A 15,811-nucleotide genomic window follows, 5' to 3' on the forward strand; every position below is an offset into this window, starting at 1 on the left:
CTGTGGCCACGGGTGCCTTGCTGTCCCACCGCTGCCTGAGGGCACCCGTGGCCGCTGGGGGCAAGAAAAGAAGCCCCTCCCACCCCACCCCTGCCCCCGCCCCATCAGGGGAGCCCCACCCTTCCCCCAGCCTGTGTCCCTGCACGTGGCGGGTGCCTGTGGGGGCCTGGGACTCGTGCAGTCACGGCTCTGCATCACCCCTCACGGTGACAAGTGAGTCTACAGTCGTCCCGGAATCAGAGGTTTGACTAGGAAGTCAGTGGTTTTTATGAAACAACTAAACGAGCCAGTCTTGGGAGTCCCGCACGTCCCCGACGGGGAACAGGAGGCCCTCACCGGATGCGGGCTGGCCATCGGCCTCGGGCACCAAAGGAGGCGCAGGCAGAGGGTGTGGGGTCAGGAAGGGACCGCCTGGGTGAGAGCAGGAGCCCGGCCCCGGTTACCAATTAACTGGCTCCACTGGTTTTCCTTTAAATCGTGAGACCACACACAGAGGCCCAGGAGGGTTCCACGGAGCCAGGGCAGGAGCGAGCAGCGGGCATGGCCTGGGCTGGGGGAGCAGAGCCGCGTGGGGACGGCCACGGGGACAAGAGGCCGGCGTGGGACAACAGGGGCCAGTACCTGCTGAGCTGCATTGGCTTCGCCGTGGGCCTCGGTAACATCTGGAGGTTCCCGTACCTGTGCCAGACCCACGGCGGAGGTGAGCCGTCCCCGCGAGCCCCGCGCCGGGAGCCCGTGCAGTGGAGGTCCGGCCCCTGGCCGCCCCTTCCGGGGCTTGGGGAGCTCCCCCAGCACCGCTCCTCACAAGGCTCCTGCAGCTCCGTGGGGTATGCATGGGCCAGGCCGCCCCCCACATCGGTTCCCAGGCCGTGGCACCCCCTCCCTGCACAAGAGTCCGTGGCTGTCACCCACAGCCCCGGGGAGTGGACTCTGAACGGCCCCCAGGCCAGGCCTGTCCTTTTCCGGGGTGCGACCTTGGGGCCCGTGGGGTCTCAGTGTCAGGTCAGCTTGCTGCCAAGCTCCCCTCTGCACGCGTAAGGCCTGAGGCCTCCAGAAGTCCTCTAGGGCCGTCTCCCCGCATCCACCGGGCCCCCTGCTGGAAATGGGGGTGCTGTTCCCTTCGGGGGCGATTCCCCTGGCTCCCACCAGGAACAGGTCAGAAACGAAGGTCTGTGTGTGGCTGGTGGGGAGTCGTCCTGGCCCCTTGCCCCCACCCCGGCCGTGCTGGGTGCACAGGGGTCAGGCCGTGCCGGGGGAGTGTGGGCTGGAGGTCTGCGGGAGCCACCATGGAACAGAGCAGGCGGGGGGCAGGGCCGGAGGTGGAGTCCCCGGTTTATGAGGAAGCTGCTTCCTGGGGGTCTATTCGGCTTTCCTGCTTATGAGAAGTTAGAGGAGACATCTCTGCGGGAGCCGCTGTCCCAGAGGTGTCAGAGCTTCCACGGGGGCCTGGGGCCGGGTGGGCACTGTGCCTTGGGTCGTGTCCCGGGCCTCCAAGCTGCCGTGTGCATCGGGAGAGGCACATGCAGACGCCCAGCAGTGACCTGCACACTGGCGGTCACTCCCGGTGAGTAAATGCGGCTCTGACTGGAACCGGTTGGCCGTCACACTGCGCTACATCGTGCAGGGACTGTCCTGCGAACGTGGCTTCCGGAACCCGTGTGCTGGCGTGGCGTGGCCTGAGGGCTATGACCCGGGCACTGGGCACCAGGACCAGCCCGTCACCACCTGCACTCACGGGCCGGGGGAGGGGGCCCCTGCTGTTTGAATACTTTTTTTTTTTTTTTTTTTATCTGACAGACAGAGATCACAAGTAGGCAGAGAGGCAGGCAGAGAGAGAGGAGGAAGCAGGCTCCCTGCTGAGCAGAGAGCCCGATGCGGGGCTCGATCCCAGGATCCTGGGATCATGACCTGAGCCGAAGGCAGAGGCTTTAACCCACTGAGCCACCCAGGCGCCCCTGAATACTTCTTTTAGACCCTATTTCTGGGTGTGGAGCCCTTCCTGAAATGTCATAAAATAGTCAAGTTTCAAAGTTCCCCCTTTTCCTAAACAAGTACCCTCCCGCACAAACGACCTTTTTGCCTCACTTGGGCCACTGCTGATAACCTCGACGAAGAGATGAGCGGAAACCCTGTTGCATTTTTATTCTGCACAAACTCATGACCCAAGGGTGAATATTTTCTCTCTTCTCAGCGATTACTCAGATCTGTAGGCTTCTCTTTAGTGATGAGACTTAAAAGGCAACATTGTAGCAGAATTGGGGGAAACACTCAGCACACCTGCAGGGCGTCCTACCCTGTCTCCGTGGCTCCTGGTTGCACATCGGCACCCACCCTGCAGGTGGGGATCCCAGAAGTGGCCGGCGCAGGGCACCTGCCAGGGCCCAAGGTTCCAGCCCAGGAGTCCTTCATGACCCTGTCCATGGCAACATGCGTGGGGCACCCAGTAAGTGGCCCGCGATTTCTGCACGGCTGTGTTGTGACCTCGGCACCCATGGGTTCCACGGAGCTGGTGGAGTCGCCACGTGATGAGCCCAGGGTGACCGTCCGTGCAGCTGCCCAGCGGGATGCCCGCCCTGGCTCTGCACTGGCCATCGCTGTCCCCTGCAGGCTTCCCAGCCAGGCTGTCGGTTCCACGGAAGACTCCCGGGTTTCATGGGCATAGCGTGGCATTTCCAGATTGTCTGGAGCCCAATGTTCATCTTGGCATCACCAAGTCGTCCCAGCCACAGAGACAATCACGTGCCCGCCCTGGTCTCCGTCCTTTGTTTTCTCTCCGGGCGGTCTTGGGGGTATCGCTCCACGGATCCTCAGCCGTGACAGGCTCCGTCCCGATCAGACAGAACTTCTCCGCAACATCTTCTCAGTGGACAGGGCTGGGTATCTCTCACCCAGCTCTGCTCGGGCTGGCTGTGCACGGGGCCCTCCCAGACCCGTTGCCATCTCACCAGCCCGCCCTCCCGCCCGGGAGAAACTCCTTTTCTCTCTTTGTCTGACACCACGGCGTGAGGGTTTTGCCCACACCGCCGGATTCTCCCAATCCTAGCCGCACTTAACCCGTTTCTGCTGGTCTACCTGCAGCAAGCGCGGGCTGGACGAGGAAGGGCTCGGCCCGCGGTGCTCTTGCACGGCAGAGCACAGTGTCAAGACCTGGGTCCCAGGTCACCCACGGCATCTGCCCAACCTGTGGCAAGTTGGGAGCGCCGACAACCCCTCCTTGGGTCAGAATCTTGTAGAAGGGCTCACAGAACCCATGAAGCAGTCCACTCGCCGTACCAGGTTTTTATAGAGAGCACGGCCCAGAGCAGCCACAGGCAGGGACGCACAGAGTGAGGGCGTCGGAGCTCCCCGCTCCCTCCAGCACCTCCCGGGCTCCCCCGCCTGGAGCCGTCCAATCCCCGCAGCCTACGGTTTTCACGGAGGTTCCATTCTGCAGGCGCCAGTGATGGAGTCACCAGCTTGGGTGATGAGCCGTCTCCGGGCCCTCCGCCCAGCCTGGAAGCCGAAGTGGGGCTCCACGTCCCGCCTCTCCAATTGCGTGGCTGGGTTGTCCGGGGACCGGCCGTCTCCTCCAGAGGTTTTTATCCAGGTCGTGGTTCGCGTGGGTTTCAGACGGGGCCACAGTGCACCGAGCAAGCAGTAGTCTCCGTTTGTGACCACAGAGCCGCTCCCTTCTCTTCTCCCTGAAGCGTGGCTGATTTGGCTGCCAAGAGGAAGGCCCCTCCCTTCCCCGGCACTGCTCCTTCTGGTGTCCCGGCTGGGCCCGCTGGCTGTGACCCTCCCCGCAGAGCAGGGTCCGTGGGTCCTGGCCGGCCTGAGCCTGCAGGGCCCTTCCAGGCAGCGAGTCACACGCCTGGGACCCAGAGACCCTGTCTGACGCCCCGACACCCACTCCTGGGCTCCGGGCAGCTGGCCCCCTGTCCCTACCATGTTGCAGGTGTTTCCGTGAGGCCCAAGGGGGGCTGGGAGGTGCACACACCTGTGCAGGACCCCACAGAGTGAGGCACAGGTGGGCTGGGGTGGGAAGAGGGCAGCCTGGGGAGGGGTCCCCCATCTGGACCCTATCTCCCTGGCCCGTGGCTGGCCTCTCTCCCTGCCAGGGGCTCCGTGAAGTGGTCCGAGCTATATTCACAGCCCAGCACCAAGCCCCTGCCCGCAGGTGCCCTGCTCGTCCCTGGGGCTACGGCAGCCCTCAAGGCCGTCTCCCAGAATTCCACCTTGTTCTCTCATGCTTCTTTACCGTCTGGCCACGACATGGATGACACCAGCAAGCACTGTTTGTCCCAAACGCTGGCGTCCTATGCAGAAGCTGATGCGGGCTGAGGGGCTACCTGTCCTCTCCGGGGCCCTGGCTCAGGATCAAAGCCTCTGAGCAAGACGCAAAATCCCAGAGAGGGCCTGGCCTCATGGAGGCTGGGCTGGTGCCGGGCTGGTGCCGGGAGACTCAGGGAGCACAGTGGCTGGCGTGGTCTTCCCTGTGTGTGTGGGGGAGGCAGTGGACCCACACGCTGCAGTGAACTGGGAGAAAACGCAGCTCCCGACTGCACAGGGACTCCCTTCCCCCAGCAGTGTGGGAACATGCACCGTCCTGTGGGATGCAGGAGTTGGCACCCCACATCCGCCCCCAGGCGATCTGGTGGGCCCCTCGGGGCTGTGGGCTCCCGGGAAGGCCGAGCCCCTCCCTCCTCACACCTGTGGCCTTTCTCCTGCTCCGGCCATGGCTGGCTCCTGGGGGAGAAAATTGTCGCTCTCCCATGGATCCCACAGAGGGGGTCAGTGTGTGCTCCCTTGGGGACCACGGAGCCTCCCGCCACCATGGCTACAGGTGCCCACCTCCCAGCCTGGACGCCCAGGCACGGAGAGACAGGTCCCAGCCTCTGTGCAGGCATGGAGCTCCAGACACCGTCTCAAATGTCCTCCTTCTCCGACATTCTGCCAGGAGCACAGACCAGCCCCACATTACAGCAGGGTCCATAATCGGGGTGCGGGGCGTCCCTCTAAGAACAACACTGCCCCCAGGGGCTCACAGGTGGGACGCTGCTGAGGGATTGGAAATAACCACAGGCCAGGTGCCTGACGTGTAGGCCCATCTCCCCCAGCCCAAGGCCACACCAGGCCATCGTCCACCCTCCACTGACCACGGTGTCTTTGCAGGGGCCTTCCTCATCCCCTACCTCATTGCGCTGGTCCTTGAGGGGATCCCCATCTTCTACATCGAGCTGGCCATTGGCCAGCGCCTGCGGAGAGGGAGCATTGGGGTGTGGACGGCCATCTCGCCCTACCTGGGCGGAGTGGGTAGGCTGCCCGCCTCGGACCCCTGCCCGGAGCTGCTGGGAGGGTGGGGCTGGGGGCCCCGTGGGTGCCCTGCATCAGCTTGTCACTCCAGTGCACAATCAGTGGCTTTGACCCTGCCGGAGAGGGGCCCGGTAGGGAGGTGCGTGTGGGTGGGGAGGGTAGGGAGGTGCGTGTGGCCGAGTTCCCGCGGGAGCTCAGTCTGCTCATGCTCTCAGCACACCTCTTCCAGGAGGTCCGCTTTGGTTCCCGCAAAGCCCCAGGAGGCAGCTGGGTGCAGGGTGCTGGTGGGGTGAGCTCAGGGCACAGGAGGGGGAGGCAGCAGGCCCAGCCCCACGGAGAAGCAGCGAGCTCTCCCAGATCGCCCACGCACGTGTCCCCACGGGTGTTGAGCCCACATGTCCTGGGAGCCTGAGAGTGTCCGGCGAGGCCTGGACAGAGGGAGGGAGCCTGTGACGCGCCCCGCATGGGGGCTGCAGCACTGTGTGCAAGGCCCGTCAGAAAGCCCATGCAGAGGCAGACCCCGGCCCAGCTGTGGATGGAGCCACACGGCCGTGGAAAAGACACGTTGCTCTTGGGTGCACGCAGCCAGCTGTGGGCCAGCAGCGGGGCGGGTGGCCTCGGGGCGACAGGGAGCAGGGTGGGGTGCTGTGTCTGGAGCCCAGCGGCCGGGGAGGGGGGAGGCGCTAACCACCGCCTCCTGCAGGGCTGGGCTGCCTCACCGTGTCCTTCCTGGTCAGCCTGTACTACAACACGGTCCTCTCGTGGGTGCTGTGGTACCTGCTCAACTCCTTCCAGGACCCGCTGCCCTGGAGCTCCTGCCCGCTGGACATCAACCGCACAGGTGGCACGGGTGGGGGGGCGGCACCCTGCCTCACTCGGGCCCTGCTCGGGTTCCCCAGACGGCACACCCGGAACCCTGCTCTCCCTACTCTGCCGCACCTGACCGTGGGTGGGCCCAGGGCCCCCAGGGATCCCATGTGTTCACAGCCCGGCCGCGTGCATGCCTGCCCGGCAGTGAGAGGCTGAGTGGGTGCGACCTCGGCTCCTGCTGGATTGGTCCAACCCTTAGCCACGGTTTCAGCAGAGGACGGCCTCACAGCCTGGGAAAAAGTCGCTATTTTGCTCTGCTTCACAAAACTGTGTTAACCCTCCTTCCCTTCCTGCCTCTGCTGACAATAACTTGGCCTGTCCTGCACAAGGCCAACCCAGGGGCAAGTCCGGGCCTGGAGCTCCCTATACCCACCCTCTGGCCCTTGCTGTGTGCCCTGGGCTGGGTTACCGCAGACTGTCCTCCTGGGCAGAGGCCTGCAGAGCCCACAGCCAGGCCCGAGCCCTATGGCCAGCCCCTGAAAGGAGCCTCCTGGTTCCAGCTTTCGAGGCCGAGTGCCAAGCGAGCAGCACTGTGAGCTACTTCTGGTACCGGCAGACGCTGAACATCACGGCCGACATCAGTGACAACGGCTCCATCCAGTGGAGGCTGCTGGCCTGCTTGGCTGCGTCCTGGGCAGTGGTGTACCTGTGTGTCATCAGAGGCATCGAAACCACAGGGAAGGTGCGGCCCCTCGGTGGACCCCACTGCCTGCTCCCTCCAGCTCGGTGTTCAAGCACGGGTTTAGAAGCTGTGCTGGGAGGGCACAGATGTGAGGGCCAGTGCGCTCCCTGGAGATGGGCGCCTGTACCCGGCGACACAGTGCAGACACCGATGGGGGGTTTTCTCCCCTCTTTTCCTTTTAACCCGTTTGGATCTCTAGGTTTTAAGTGTGTTTCTCTTGATGTGCACAGAGGATCCTGAGTTTCTGGCGGTCCCTGCCCTTGTTTCGCTGTTTAGACCGTTTACGTTTAGTGTGACCATCAGTGCAGGTTCTGCCGGCTGTCCTGTGATTGTTTCCTGCCTGTCCCCTCGGTTCTCCACTCTGGCTGCTCCCATTTTCTGGGTGTTTCTTGTGACCCCGCTCTGTCCGTCTGTTGGCTCGTCAGTGGTAACGGTTCTCCCCTCAGGGCTGGACAACGGGCTTGGCCATCTGTCCTTCTGGGAGTGATGCCACCCATGGGATGAGGCAGGAGACCCTCACTCAGGCTGCACTGCCTTCCTCAGCTTTCCTGCCGCTGGCTCACATTTCACTACGACGGTCTGCGAGCAGCCAGTGTGTCCTGGCGTGCTTGTCTGAAACGGTTTACTGTCTCCTGAAGAGACATACATCAGTGACAGGGAGAAACGTGTCAGCGGCTCCTCACGTGGTTTCTGTGCAGGCCTGGGCCTCCGTCTTGCACGCCTGCCTTCCCTCCCCTCTCCCGGAGCTCAGACATGTCCCACGCTACACGTGTCCTCCTGTTCAACGTGGGTGACATAGCCCCTTGCCTTCCCCAACTGTGGCTCCGACACACGATTGTGGCCCTTCTGCCCAGGTCCAGGCATGGGCGTGTGCCTGCTCATCTCAGTCCCGTGAGCGTCTTTGTGCTTGGGAGGATCAGAACTACTGCATTAGACCAAAGCAACCATTAGGCCCGACAACCCACCAGAAATTCCAGAGACCCCCGAGATGGAAGTCCCTGCAGGGCACCGGGATGACAGTCAGTCTGTGCTCGGGGACTGGGGCGGCAGTGAGGAAAGATTGTCATCGTGGATTTATTCTGAGCAGACCCCATGTGTGCAGACCCCCGACCACACCTGACGGCAGAGGGGGCACTGGTCCTATGCTGGGGAGATGGGTGTGGGCACGTGTGTGGCCCCAGGGCCCCTGTGAAGTGGCCGGCTGTGGGCACTGGGGTGGAGGGGAGAGGTGCAGTGTGGGTAAGAGGGAGGCTCGCCTGCCTGGGACAGTCAGTGCCCACCCCACAGACACAAGTGCGCATGTGACTCCACTTGTGACCATCCCCAGGAGCGCCAGACCCTTGGGGCCTGACTGGGGCCCACACACCCCATGGCGCCCTTGGCCCCTACTGGGCTGGAATCCCAGACGATGGATGGGGGGCCAGCCACAGAGGCACCTACCACACAGCTGCCTCTTGCGGGTTTTCTGCAGAGCGGATACCACTGAAAAGTCTAATAATTTGGTCTTTTTTAAAGGCAATTTATTTCACAGCCCTGTTTCCTTACCTGGTCCTGACAATCTTCCTTATCCGAGGACTCACCCTGCCTGGGGCGGTCAGAGGGTTAATCTACCTGTTCACTCCGAATGTAAGTTGGTTTGAATTGAGTCCAGGTTCCAGGCTCCAGGAAACGCACCAGTCAGAGGCAGAGCCCAGTCCAGCTCGCTCCATCCCCTGGCCGTGCGAATGGCCACTAGGCAGAGGCCAGGCCGCCCAGGGCCATGTGCGGGTGAGGGCAAGGACGAGGGTGGTATGGGGTCCCAGGGAGGAGGTCGGGGTCAGAGGAAGGGAGTAGGAGGAGGACTTGACTTGTGACATGGATCCTGAGGGATGTTGCTGGTGGGGTTCAGGAAAGAAGCCATCTGGAGGCCCAGATGTCCCACCCCAGAGCCCTGCACCCCATACCTCCGAGGACCTTGCAAGCTGCTCGCACTATACCCTGCAAGCCGTCACAGGACCTGGGGGCCAGCACCCCTCTTAGACCCTCACACACTCTCTAGGACCCCAGCATTCTGTGGGAGCTTCCAGGGGCTGCACAGCAGCAGGAAGGGGGCCCTGGCTGTGAACGTGGGTCTGCCTGGCTCCATCCCCAGCAGCAGAGACTCCAGGTGCCGAGTCCCAGCCACTGCAGGATGCTTTGAGTCCCTCAGAACCCCCAGGTCTGAGAGGAGCAGAATAAGCAGAATAACAGCAAGTCAGGCTGCTCAGAACCATTTCTCAGCCCTGAGCAGTCTGTCAGCCACACTCCAAGCCCACGCGGACAGGAGCCATGGCCCATCACAGAACAGCGCAGCCGCGCTTGCTGAGGGAGCTGCCCTCTCGGCGGGGGTCCGTGGCTGCCCACACGCCTTCGGGGGAGTCGCCTCACAGGGAGCTGGGGTGGGGGGTTTCCGGGGCTGGTGGGTTCCGTCAGCGCACAACCCTTCCCAGGTGCGGACTCTCCGGAACCCGCGGGTGTGGCTGGACGCGGCCACGCAGATTTTCTTCTCCCTGTCCCTGGCCTTCGGGGGACACATTGCTTTTGCGAGTTACAACCCGCCCAGGTAGGGACCAGGCTCGGGGTGGGCTCCCTCCGACGCTGGGGCCGGGCATCCCGTCCCGAAGCTCCAGGAGAGCCTCGAGCCCATGGGGCGTAATGTCCCATGTGGCCTGCTGTGAACCTGTGCTAAGAGCAGGCTCACGGGGCTCCTACCGCCGGGCCCCCATGGCAGCCACTAGCGTGTTCTATGGAAAGAGCCCAGACAGTTGGTCCCTGGAACAAGGTCTCACCAGGGCTGACGCCAGCACAGGCAGCACAGGTGTCATGCTCGAGGCCAGAGAAGTAGAGACATGGGGTCCATCAGCAACCTGGTCACTTAAGATAAATGCAGGGCCCACATGGGGCCACCTGTGGTGAGGACCCCGGGTGCTTGGTCCCGAAGCACCACCCACTGCCTCACAAGCCCCCGGGGTTCTATGTGGTGGCCAGAGCTTCTCCCCTGCCAACGTGCAGGGGTGGGATGGGGCGTGGGGGGCTTCCCAGGCCTGCACCAGACAAGGGACCACCTCAGCCCCCTCCACGTAGCTCGTGTGGAGATCATGTCAGCAAACCCCACTCCAGGCTCCATGAGGCCCCACACTGTCCTTAGCTCCCGGTCTCCAGGCCTTGGGGACAGGGGTGGAGGCTGAGGCTTTTAGACCACCACCTTCTTGAGCTGGGGTAGGCAGGGCAGGGCCTGGTCGGGAGGGGGTTGAGGGGAAGGAGTCAGAGGGGAGGGGATCAGCTGGAGAGTAGGCAGGGAGGGGCCCATGGGGAGGGGCCATGGAAGGGGGTCTGAGACCATCCTGAGACCAGCAGGGACAGATCCAGGTATGGGGGTCGTGGGCATGTAGGCTCTGTGTGGGGGGTGGTCCTAGGTGGGGATGTGGGGATGGCCCTAAGCACAATGTGCCACGTGTGTGTGTCTGCCAGGAACAACTGTGAGAAGGACGCGGTGACCATCGCCCTGGTCAACAGCATGACTTCCTTGTATGCGTCCATTGCCGTGTTCTCGGTTTTGGGATTCAAGGCAGCCAATGACCACGGGCGCTGCCTGGACAGGTGAGCATGGCGCCCTTGGCTCTGAGGGCGGGGTGTCCACGGAGCACGGCCCTCAGGCACTGGCTGCCACTCTGGGGTCACTCAAGCACCGTCTTCCCCGCGGGGGTGGGGTGGAACAGCTCCAGAGGCCCGCGCCCCCCGCAGCCTGGAGCCTGACCCCATATGCAAGTGGGGTCTCCAGCCGACGCTGGCTAAGAGGAGGTCATACCGATCCCACACCTGTGTCCTTACGAGAGACTGGCAGGGACACGCAGACACACACGGAGGAGGCCGTGTCAGGAGGCAGAGTCTGGAGGGACGCAGCCACAAGCCTGGGGACACTGGGGCACCAGAATCTGTTTGTTCGAAGGCTTTCGGTCTGTGGCCCCACCACGAACGCACAGGACAAGGAGGCCGTCAGCATCACGGGCACGGAACGGCTAAGGCCCGCAATTTTGGTTTGCAAGCAGCCCTCCAGTGGTGGTCGAGCAGGCCCTGTGGGGGGCGCAGGCTCGGCCCTCTGTAATGGTGCCGGGCATCCACAGTGCCCAGGGCAGCCCCCTGTCAGCCGTGACACCTGTGCGAACACACTCAGGCCATGCTCAGGCCACGCTCGCGGGAGTGAGTGGGGAGCCGGAGCAGATGCACAGGCCTGAGCTCGGGCCCTATGGGCCGTGTGCACCCGTTGGAATGTTCTGGAAAGGCTACAGGACCCACGTGGTTAACGGCGTGGTCCCCACTGGGGAACGGCAGGGGCGGCTCTTCTAGCTCTTTCCACCGAGCACCGTGCATAAGTCCATGCTCACTGGGGCAGCCAGTACTCAGGCCTGCACGGGCTCCCCGGCCCAAGCCAACGGAAGGGATGCTTGTGACCGAACAAGGAAAACCAGAGGGCCCCCAACCCGGGCCCCGGGCAACTCTTCCCAAGGCCACGAACGGTCCAGAAGCGCCATGAGTACTCATGTCGAGGTTACACGAGATTTCAGCAAGTGGGCAAAGGGAGTCCGGGGACATCCCCGGGCTTGTGTGAGCCGTGAGCCTTGAAGCCGGGGAACACCCGCTGGGGGCGGCAGGTGGGGGGCTATCCAGGGCCGCTACTCTGACCTGCTGTGCCCTCGGGGGAGCGTCCTCTCCAGGCCAGGCTCTGTCCCTGCAGCGAGTGCAGCCCGGCCCTCCCCAGGTGCCGGTGTCCTTCCAGGTGTTTCCGGGTGCAGCGCGCCTGGCCTAGCACGCTCCCGCCTGCCTGTGTCCCTGCAGAAACCTCCTTCGCCTCCTCAACGCGTTCGATCTCCCCGACCAGAGCATCTCCAGGGACGACTACGCCGCCGTCCTCGCGCACCTGAATGCCTCCCGGCCCGAGAGCGTGGCCAGGCTCCCCCTGGAGGTCTGCCACCTGGAGGACTTCCTGGATAAGGTACCCGCGGGGCCCAGCTTTGTTCCCGAAGGCTGCAAACCTTGTCCACAGAGCTGGCCCGGGCTGGCGTGGCAGCTGTGAACAGAGCCTCCAGGCCAGCCGTGTGCCTCTGTGGGGCTGAGCTTCCAGAAAGCCTGTGGCCTCAAACGCAGTGTGTCCGATGGGGCCCTGCCCAGGAGGCTGGAGGCCAGGCCTACCCAGGATAGTGGGTGTTGCTGGTGCAGAGCTGGGCTGTGGCCAGTCGGGCAGCTGCGCCCAAGGAGGGGCAGCCGTGAACCCCTGGATATGAGGGTGATACCCCTGAGACTGGCACCCCAGGCCTGCGGCCCCCCGTGAGCTGCATGGTGATAGGGGGATGGGTTCCTTCCCTCAGAGGCACACCTGGGCTTGCCGTGTAGCCAGAAAAGGGCGGGGCCACCACCTTGCCCCGGGGCTGGGGGCGAGGGGTCCCCTGTGGGGTCACAGCGCAAGGCCCTGTGCGCATGTTGCAGAGCGCCTCAGGCACCGGCCTGGCCTTCATCGTCTTCACGGAGGCCGTCCTCCACATGCCGGGTGCCCCCGGCTGGGCCGTGCTCTTCTTCGGGATGCTGTTCACCTTGGGCCTGTCGTCCATGTTCGGGAACATGGAGAGCATCATCACACCATTGCTGGACATGGGAGTTGTGCGCAGATCTGTCCCCAAGGAGGTCCTGACCGGTGAGCAGACAGCCAGCCCGCCCTGTAGGCCTGTCCCCATGTCCTGCAGTCTGTCCACTGCCACCTGCTGTCCAGATGCCCTCCCTCCGTGACCGTCCCAGCAGGAGCCCAGGTCTGGTCTCGCCACCCCTCAGGGCCGGTCCCCATGGCTCTGCACTCACTCAGCATCCCACGAGGACCATCGTGGGGGACCCCGGGGTCTGGCAGGGGCAGAGCAGGGGTGAGTCCCAGCGCTGCCCCCGGGACAGCAGGCCCCCATCATGTGTCCTCCTGCCCGTGGGCATGGCGCTGGGGGCACTGGGGCAGGGCGGTGGGCTCAGCCGCAGGGGTGCCGCCGTCCCTCCAGGCCTGGTCTGCCTGCTCTGCTTCCTCTCGGCCACCGGCTTCGCACTGCAGTCGGGAAGCTACTGGCTGCAGGTGTTCGACAACTACGCGGCTCCCCTGAACCTCATCATCTTCGCCTTCTTCGAGGTGGTCGGTGTCGCTTACGTGTACGGGATACCCCGGTGAGTATGCGTCCTCTGCGGCTGCCCTCCCACTCCTGGTGCTCCCCCCCACCCCCCGCCCCTCCCACTCCCGGCGCTCCCCCCCCCCCCCTCGCCCGTGCACGAGGCACCCGCACCCTGGCAGCTGCCTGCCCGGGCCACACAGGACAGGGCAGGACCATCTGAGCCCCCTCCCCAAACAGACTCCGGGGGGGGGTCCCCATGGTCCAAAGCAGCTCTGTCGGGACCCGGCCCCACCTCGTTGCATGGGCCTCCAGACCGTCGGCGGGCGGGGGGGTGTGGCAGGCCGGCCCGTCTCCAGCCTCGCACGGCAGACTCCTGTGACCAAGGATGGGGCAATCTAGGGCACTGGGGGGCCTCCTGTCTGACCCTCTGAGGAGGCCCAGCACGTGCCCCGCCCATCCCCACCTGAACTCACAAGTGCCTCACACCTGCCCCCTCTGTCCCTCCCCTGTCACACCTGTGCTCACACCTGTTGCACCTACCTGTCACACCTGTGCTCACACCTGTCACACCTGCCGCTCACACCTGTCAGTCTCACTTCTCACACCTGCTACTCCTGTGCCCCTGCTCAGGCGGTCCTAAAAGTCGTGACCCCTTTCCCTGTCCCCTAGGGGGTCCTGGGCAGCCCCGGATGCTGCTCTGTGGCATTGGGGCCACGGGCTTGTGCCCTGGAGAGGGAGGAGTAAGATGCAGCCGTCCAGTGGGGACTCGCCCAGCAGTAAGGACAGAAACAGTGAGCCCTGGGCACAACCAGCCACGGGGCGTCAGACAGAGATGCTTAGGAGAAGAGCTGAGGGAAGGGCTGTGAGTTCCTGCCGGCTCCTGGGCATAGTGGGCATAGCTGACACCGGGGCCCAGGGTGGCTGCTGTGGCCACTGCGTGTCCTGGTCTCCTCTACCCCCAGACCCTAGCAGAGACTGAGAGACCCCAGGAGCTTCCCTGCCCAACCCTCTGTCCCAGCAGGATGACCTTTCCACATAATGACTTGGGAAAGGCGTGGGGGCAACAGAGTGCTGGGGACAGCCCCTGTGCGCCCTAGCTCAGTGACACTGGCTGAAGGCTGTGGCAGAGCAGGTCGGTGGGTGAGCTCAAGCCCAGTGTCTCTGTGACAGGTTCAGCGATGACATAGCCTGCATGACTGGGAGGCGGCCTGGTCTCTACTGGCGGGTGACCTGGAAGGTCATCAGCCCGCTGCTGCTGCTGACCATCTTCGTGGCCTACATTGCTGTCCTGGCCTGGACACCGCTGAGCTACAGGGCCTGGGATCCCCAATACGTAGGTCCTCTGGAGGGCGCTGGGAGCCACTTTGGGCCTGCCCTGGCCCTTCTCTGGTGCTGTCCAGGGCCCAGATATCATCCTAAGTGACTTCATGGGCCGCCAGATGTCCAGGGTCCCCTGGGGGCATCAGAGCCGACCCTGGCAGGGACTTAGGCAAGGCTCAGTGGCAGGAGGACTGAGCAGCCTCCAGGTCCCCAGGGCAGCGCAGCCAGGGACGAGGCCTTGAGACGCGCTGCTCAGGCGCTATGGGGCCGCCCGTGCGCACCTGCTCCTGGTCTGAGTCGAGGGAAGGTGTGTGTGTCATCGGGCTGCCGCTGAGTGTGCTCCGAAGAAAGGGAGCACAGGACAGTCTGCTGCCAGCCCTTCCCTGTCCCCTGGGCTGCACCCTGAGCTGCAGGGACCCCGCCGACCTGCCACCCATCGCGTCCCTCCAAACCTCACTGAGCTGTCCCTTCTCGGGAGCACAGAAATCATTTGTTCCAAGCCCTCCTTATACATGTGGCCCCACGTCGCCAGCGGTAGGCGAGGGAGGGATGGCACCATGGTTTCCAAGAATTTTCATGACAATTGTCCTGTCAGATTCCCACACTCGTGCCTCATGGTGACCTCAGAAGAGGCGCCTCACGTTGTGTGGACGATGTCACCATCTCTTACGGAAGCGGGAGTGGGACACGGGGTCCAGCGCGGCCCCAAGGCCGCTGGGGGCGCTCCACAGATGGCCCCAGATCTCAGGCCGGGGTCTCATCCCCATGAGAGGCTCAGCCCCAAACCTGAATGTTTGGGTCCCCGGGTCCTTGCTGCCACCGCCCCCCACCCCCACCCCAGACTGAGTGAGCCTGTTTCATGTCAGGAAGAGGCCGGATGAGGCGACCGACACCACTCAGTCCTGTGGCCGAGGGTCAGCCTCACCTGCCCCTTCCCCAGAGTCTCACCTATGGTCTCGTGTCCCCACAGGCACGGTTCCCGTCACGGCAGGAGAAGTCGTACCCGGGCTGGGTGCAGGCCACCTGTGTCCTCCTGTGCTTCCTGCCCACACTGTGGGTCCCGGCTGTGGCACTTGTCCAGCAGCTCGCCAAGCGCAGACAGAAGCAGGACACCTGGCAGGATGGGTGTCCGAAGCCACAGGACGGAGGGGCCAGCTGAGGGTCGGGCTGGGGGTGGCAGGGGGGACCGGCCTATGGGCCTCCTGCTGGCAGAGAGCTGGACCCCATTACACACTTGCCCAGACCCTGACCTGTGGCTGCTGCTTCCCAACCCCACTGCGTTCCGCCAACCCTGCTCATGGCACAGCCCAGCTCTGTGACCACAGTCCACACTGTCCCTCTAGCCCCTGGGGCCCTGCCCTCTGGGGTGACACACGGAGCTATCTGTGGGGCCGCACACTGTGCCCAGCGAGTCCACGTAAGGGCCGAAGGGCAGGCGGACCCCGAGGCCAAGGGGCTGACAAAGCGGCCCGAGGAGGCGCAGGTCACA

The 15,811-nt window shown here is 64.1% G+C and overlaps 1 protein-coding gene across 2 annotated transcripts; it reads left to right on the forward strand.

Annotated features, from left to right (window-relative positions):
• Nucleotides 1-506: 506 nt before the first annotated feature.
• Nucleotides 507-15,571, forward strand: SLC6A18 (solute carrier family 6 member 18). 2 transcript variants are annotated; one of them, XM_047730949.1, is made up of 12 exons: nt 507-700; nt 5,152-5,292; nt 5,996-6,133; nt 6,663-6,844; nt 8,360-8,470; nt 9,313-9,425; nt 10,334-10,462; nt 11,699-11,855; nt 12,347-12,551; nt 12,898-13,057; nt 14,173-14,335; nt 15,293-15,571. In XM_047730949.1, exons 1-12 carry the CDS (start codon nt 541-543, stop codon nt 15,479-15,481), a joined length of 1,848 nt encoding a protein of 615 aa, XP_047586905.1. In that variant the 5' UTR covers nt 507-540; the 3' UTR covers nt 15,482-15,571. The 2 variants fall into 2 exon arrangements, with proteins under 2 accessions (XP_047586905.1, XP_047586906.1); XM_047730950.1 differs by lacking the exon at nt 15,293-15,571 and having other exon boundaries at nt 12,948-13,057; nt 14,173-14,307.
• The last annotated feature ends 240 nt before the right edge of the window (nt 15,572-15,811 follow it).

The sequence above is a fragment of the Lutra lutra genome, chromosome 5, assembly GCF_902655055.1.
Source record: "Lutra lutra chromosome 5, mLutLut1.2, whole genome shotgun sequence".
NCBI classification, from domain to species: Eukaryota; Metazoa; Chordata; class Mammalia; order Carnivora; family Mustelidae; genus Lutra; species Lutra lutra.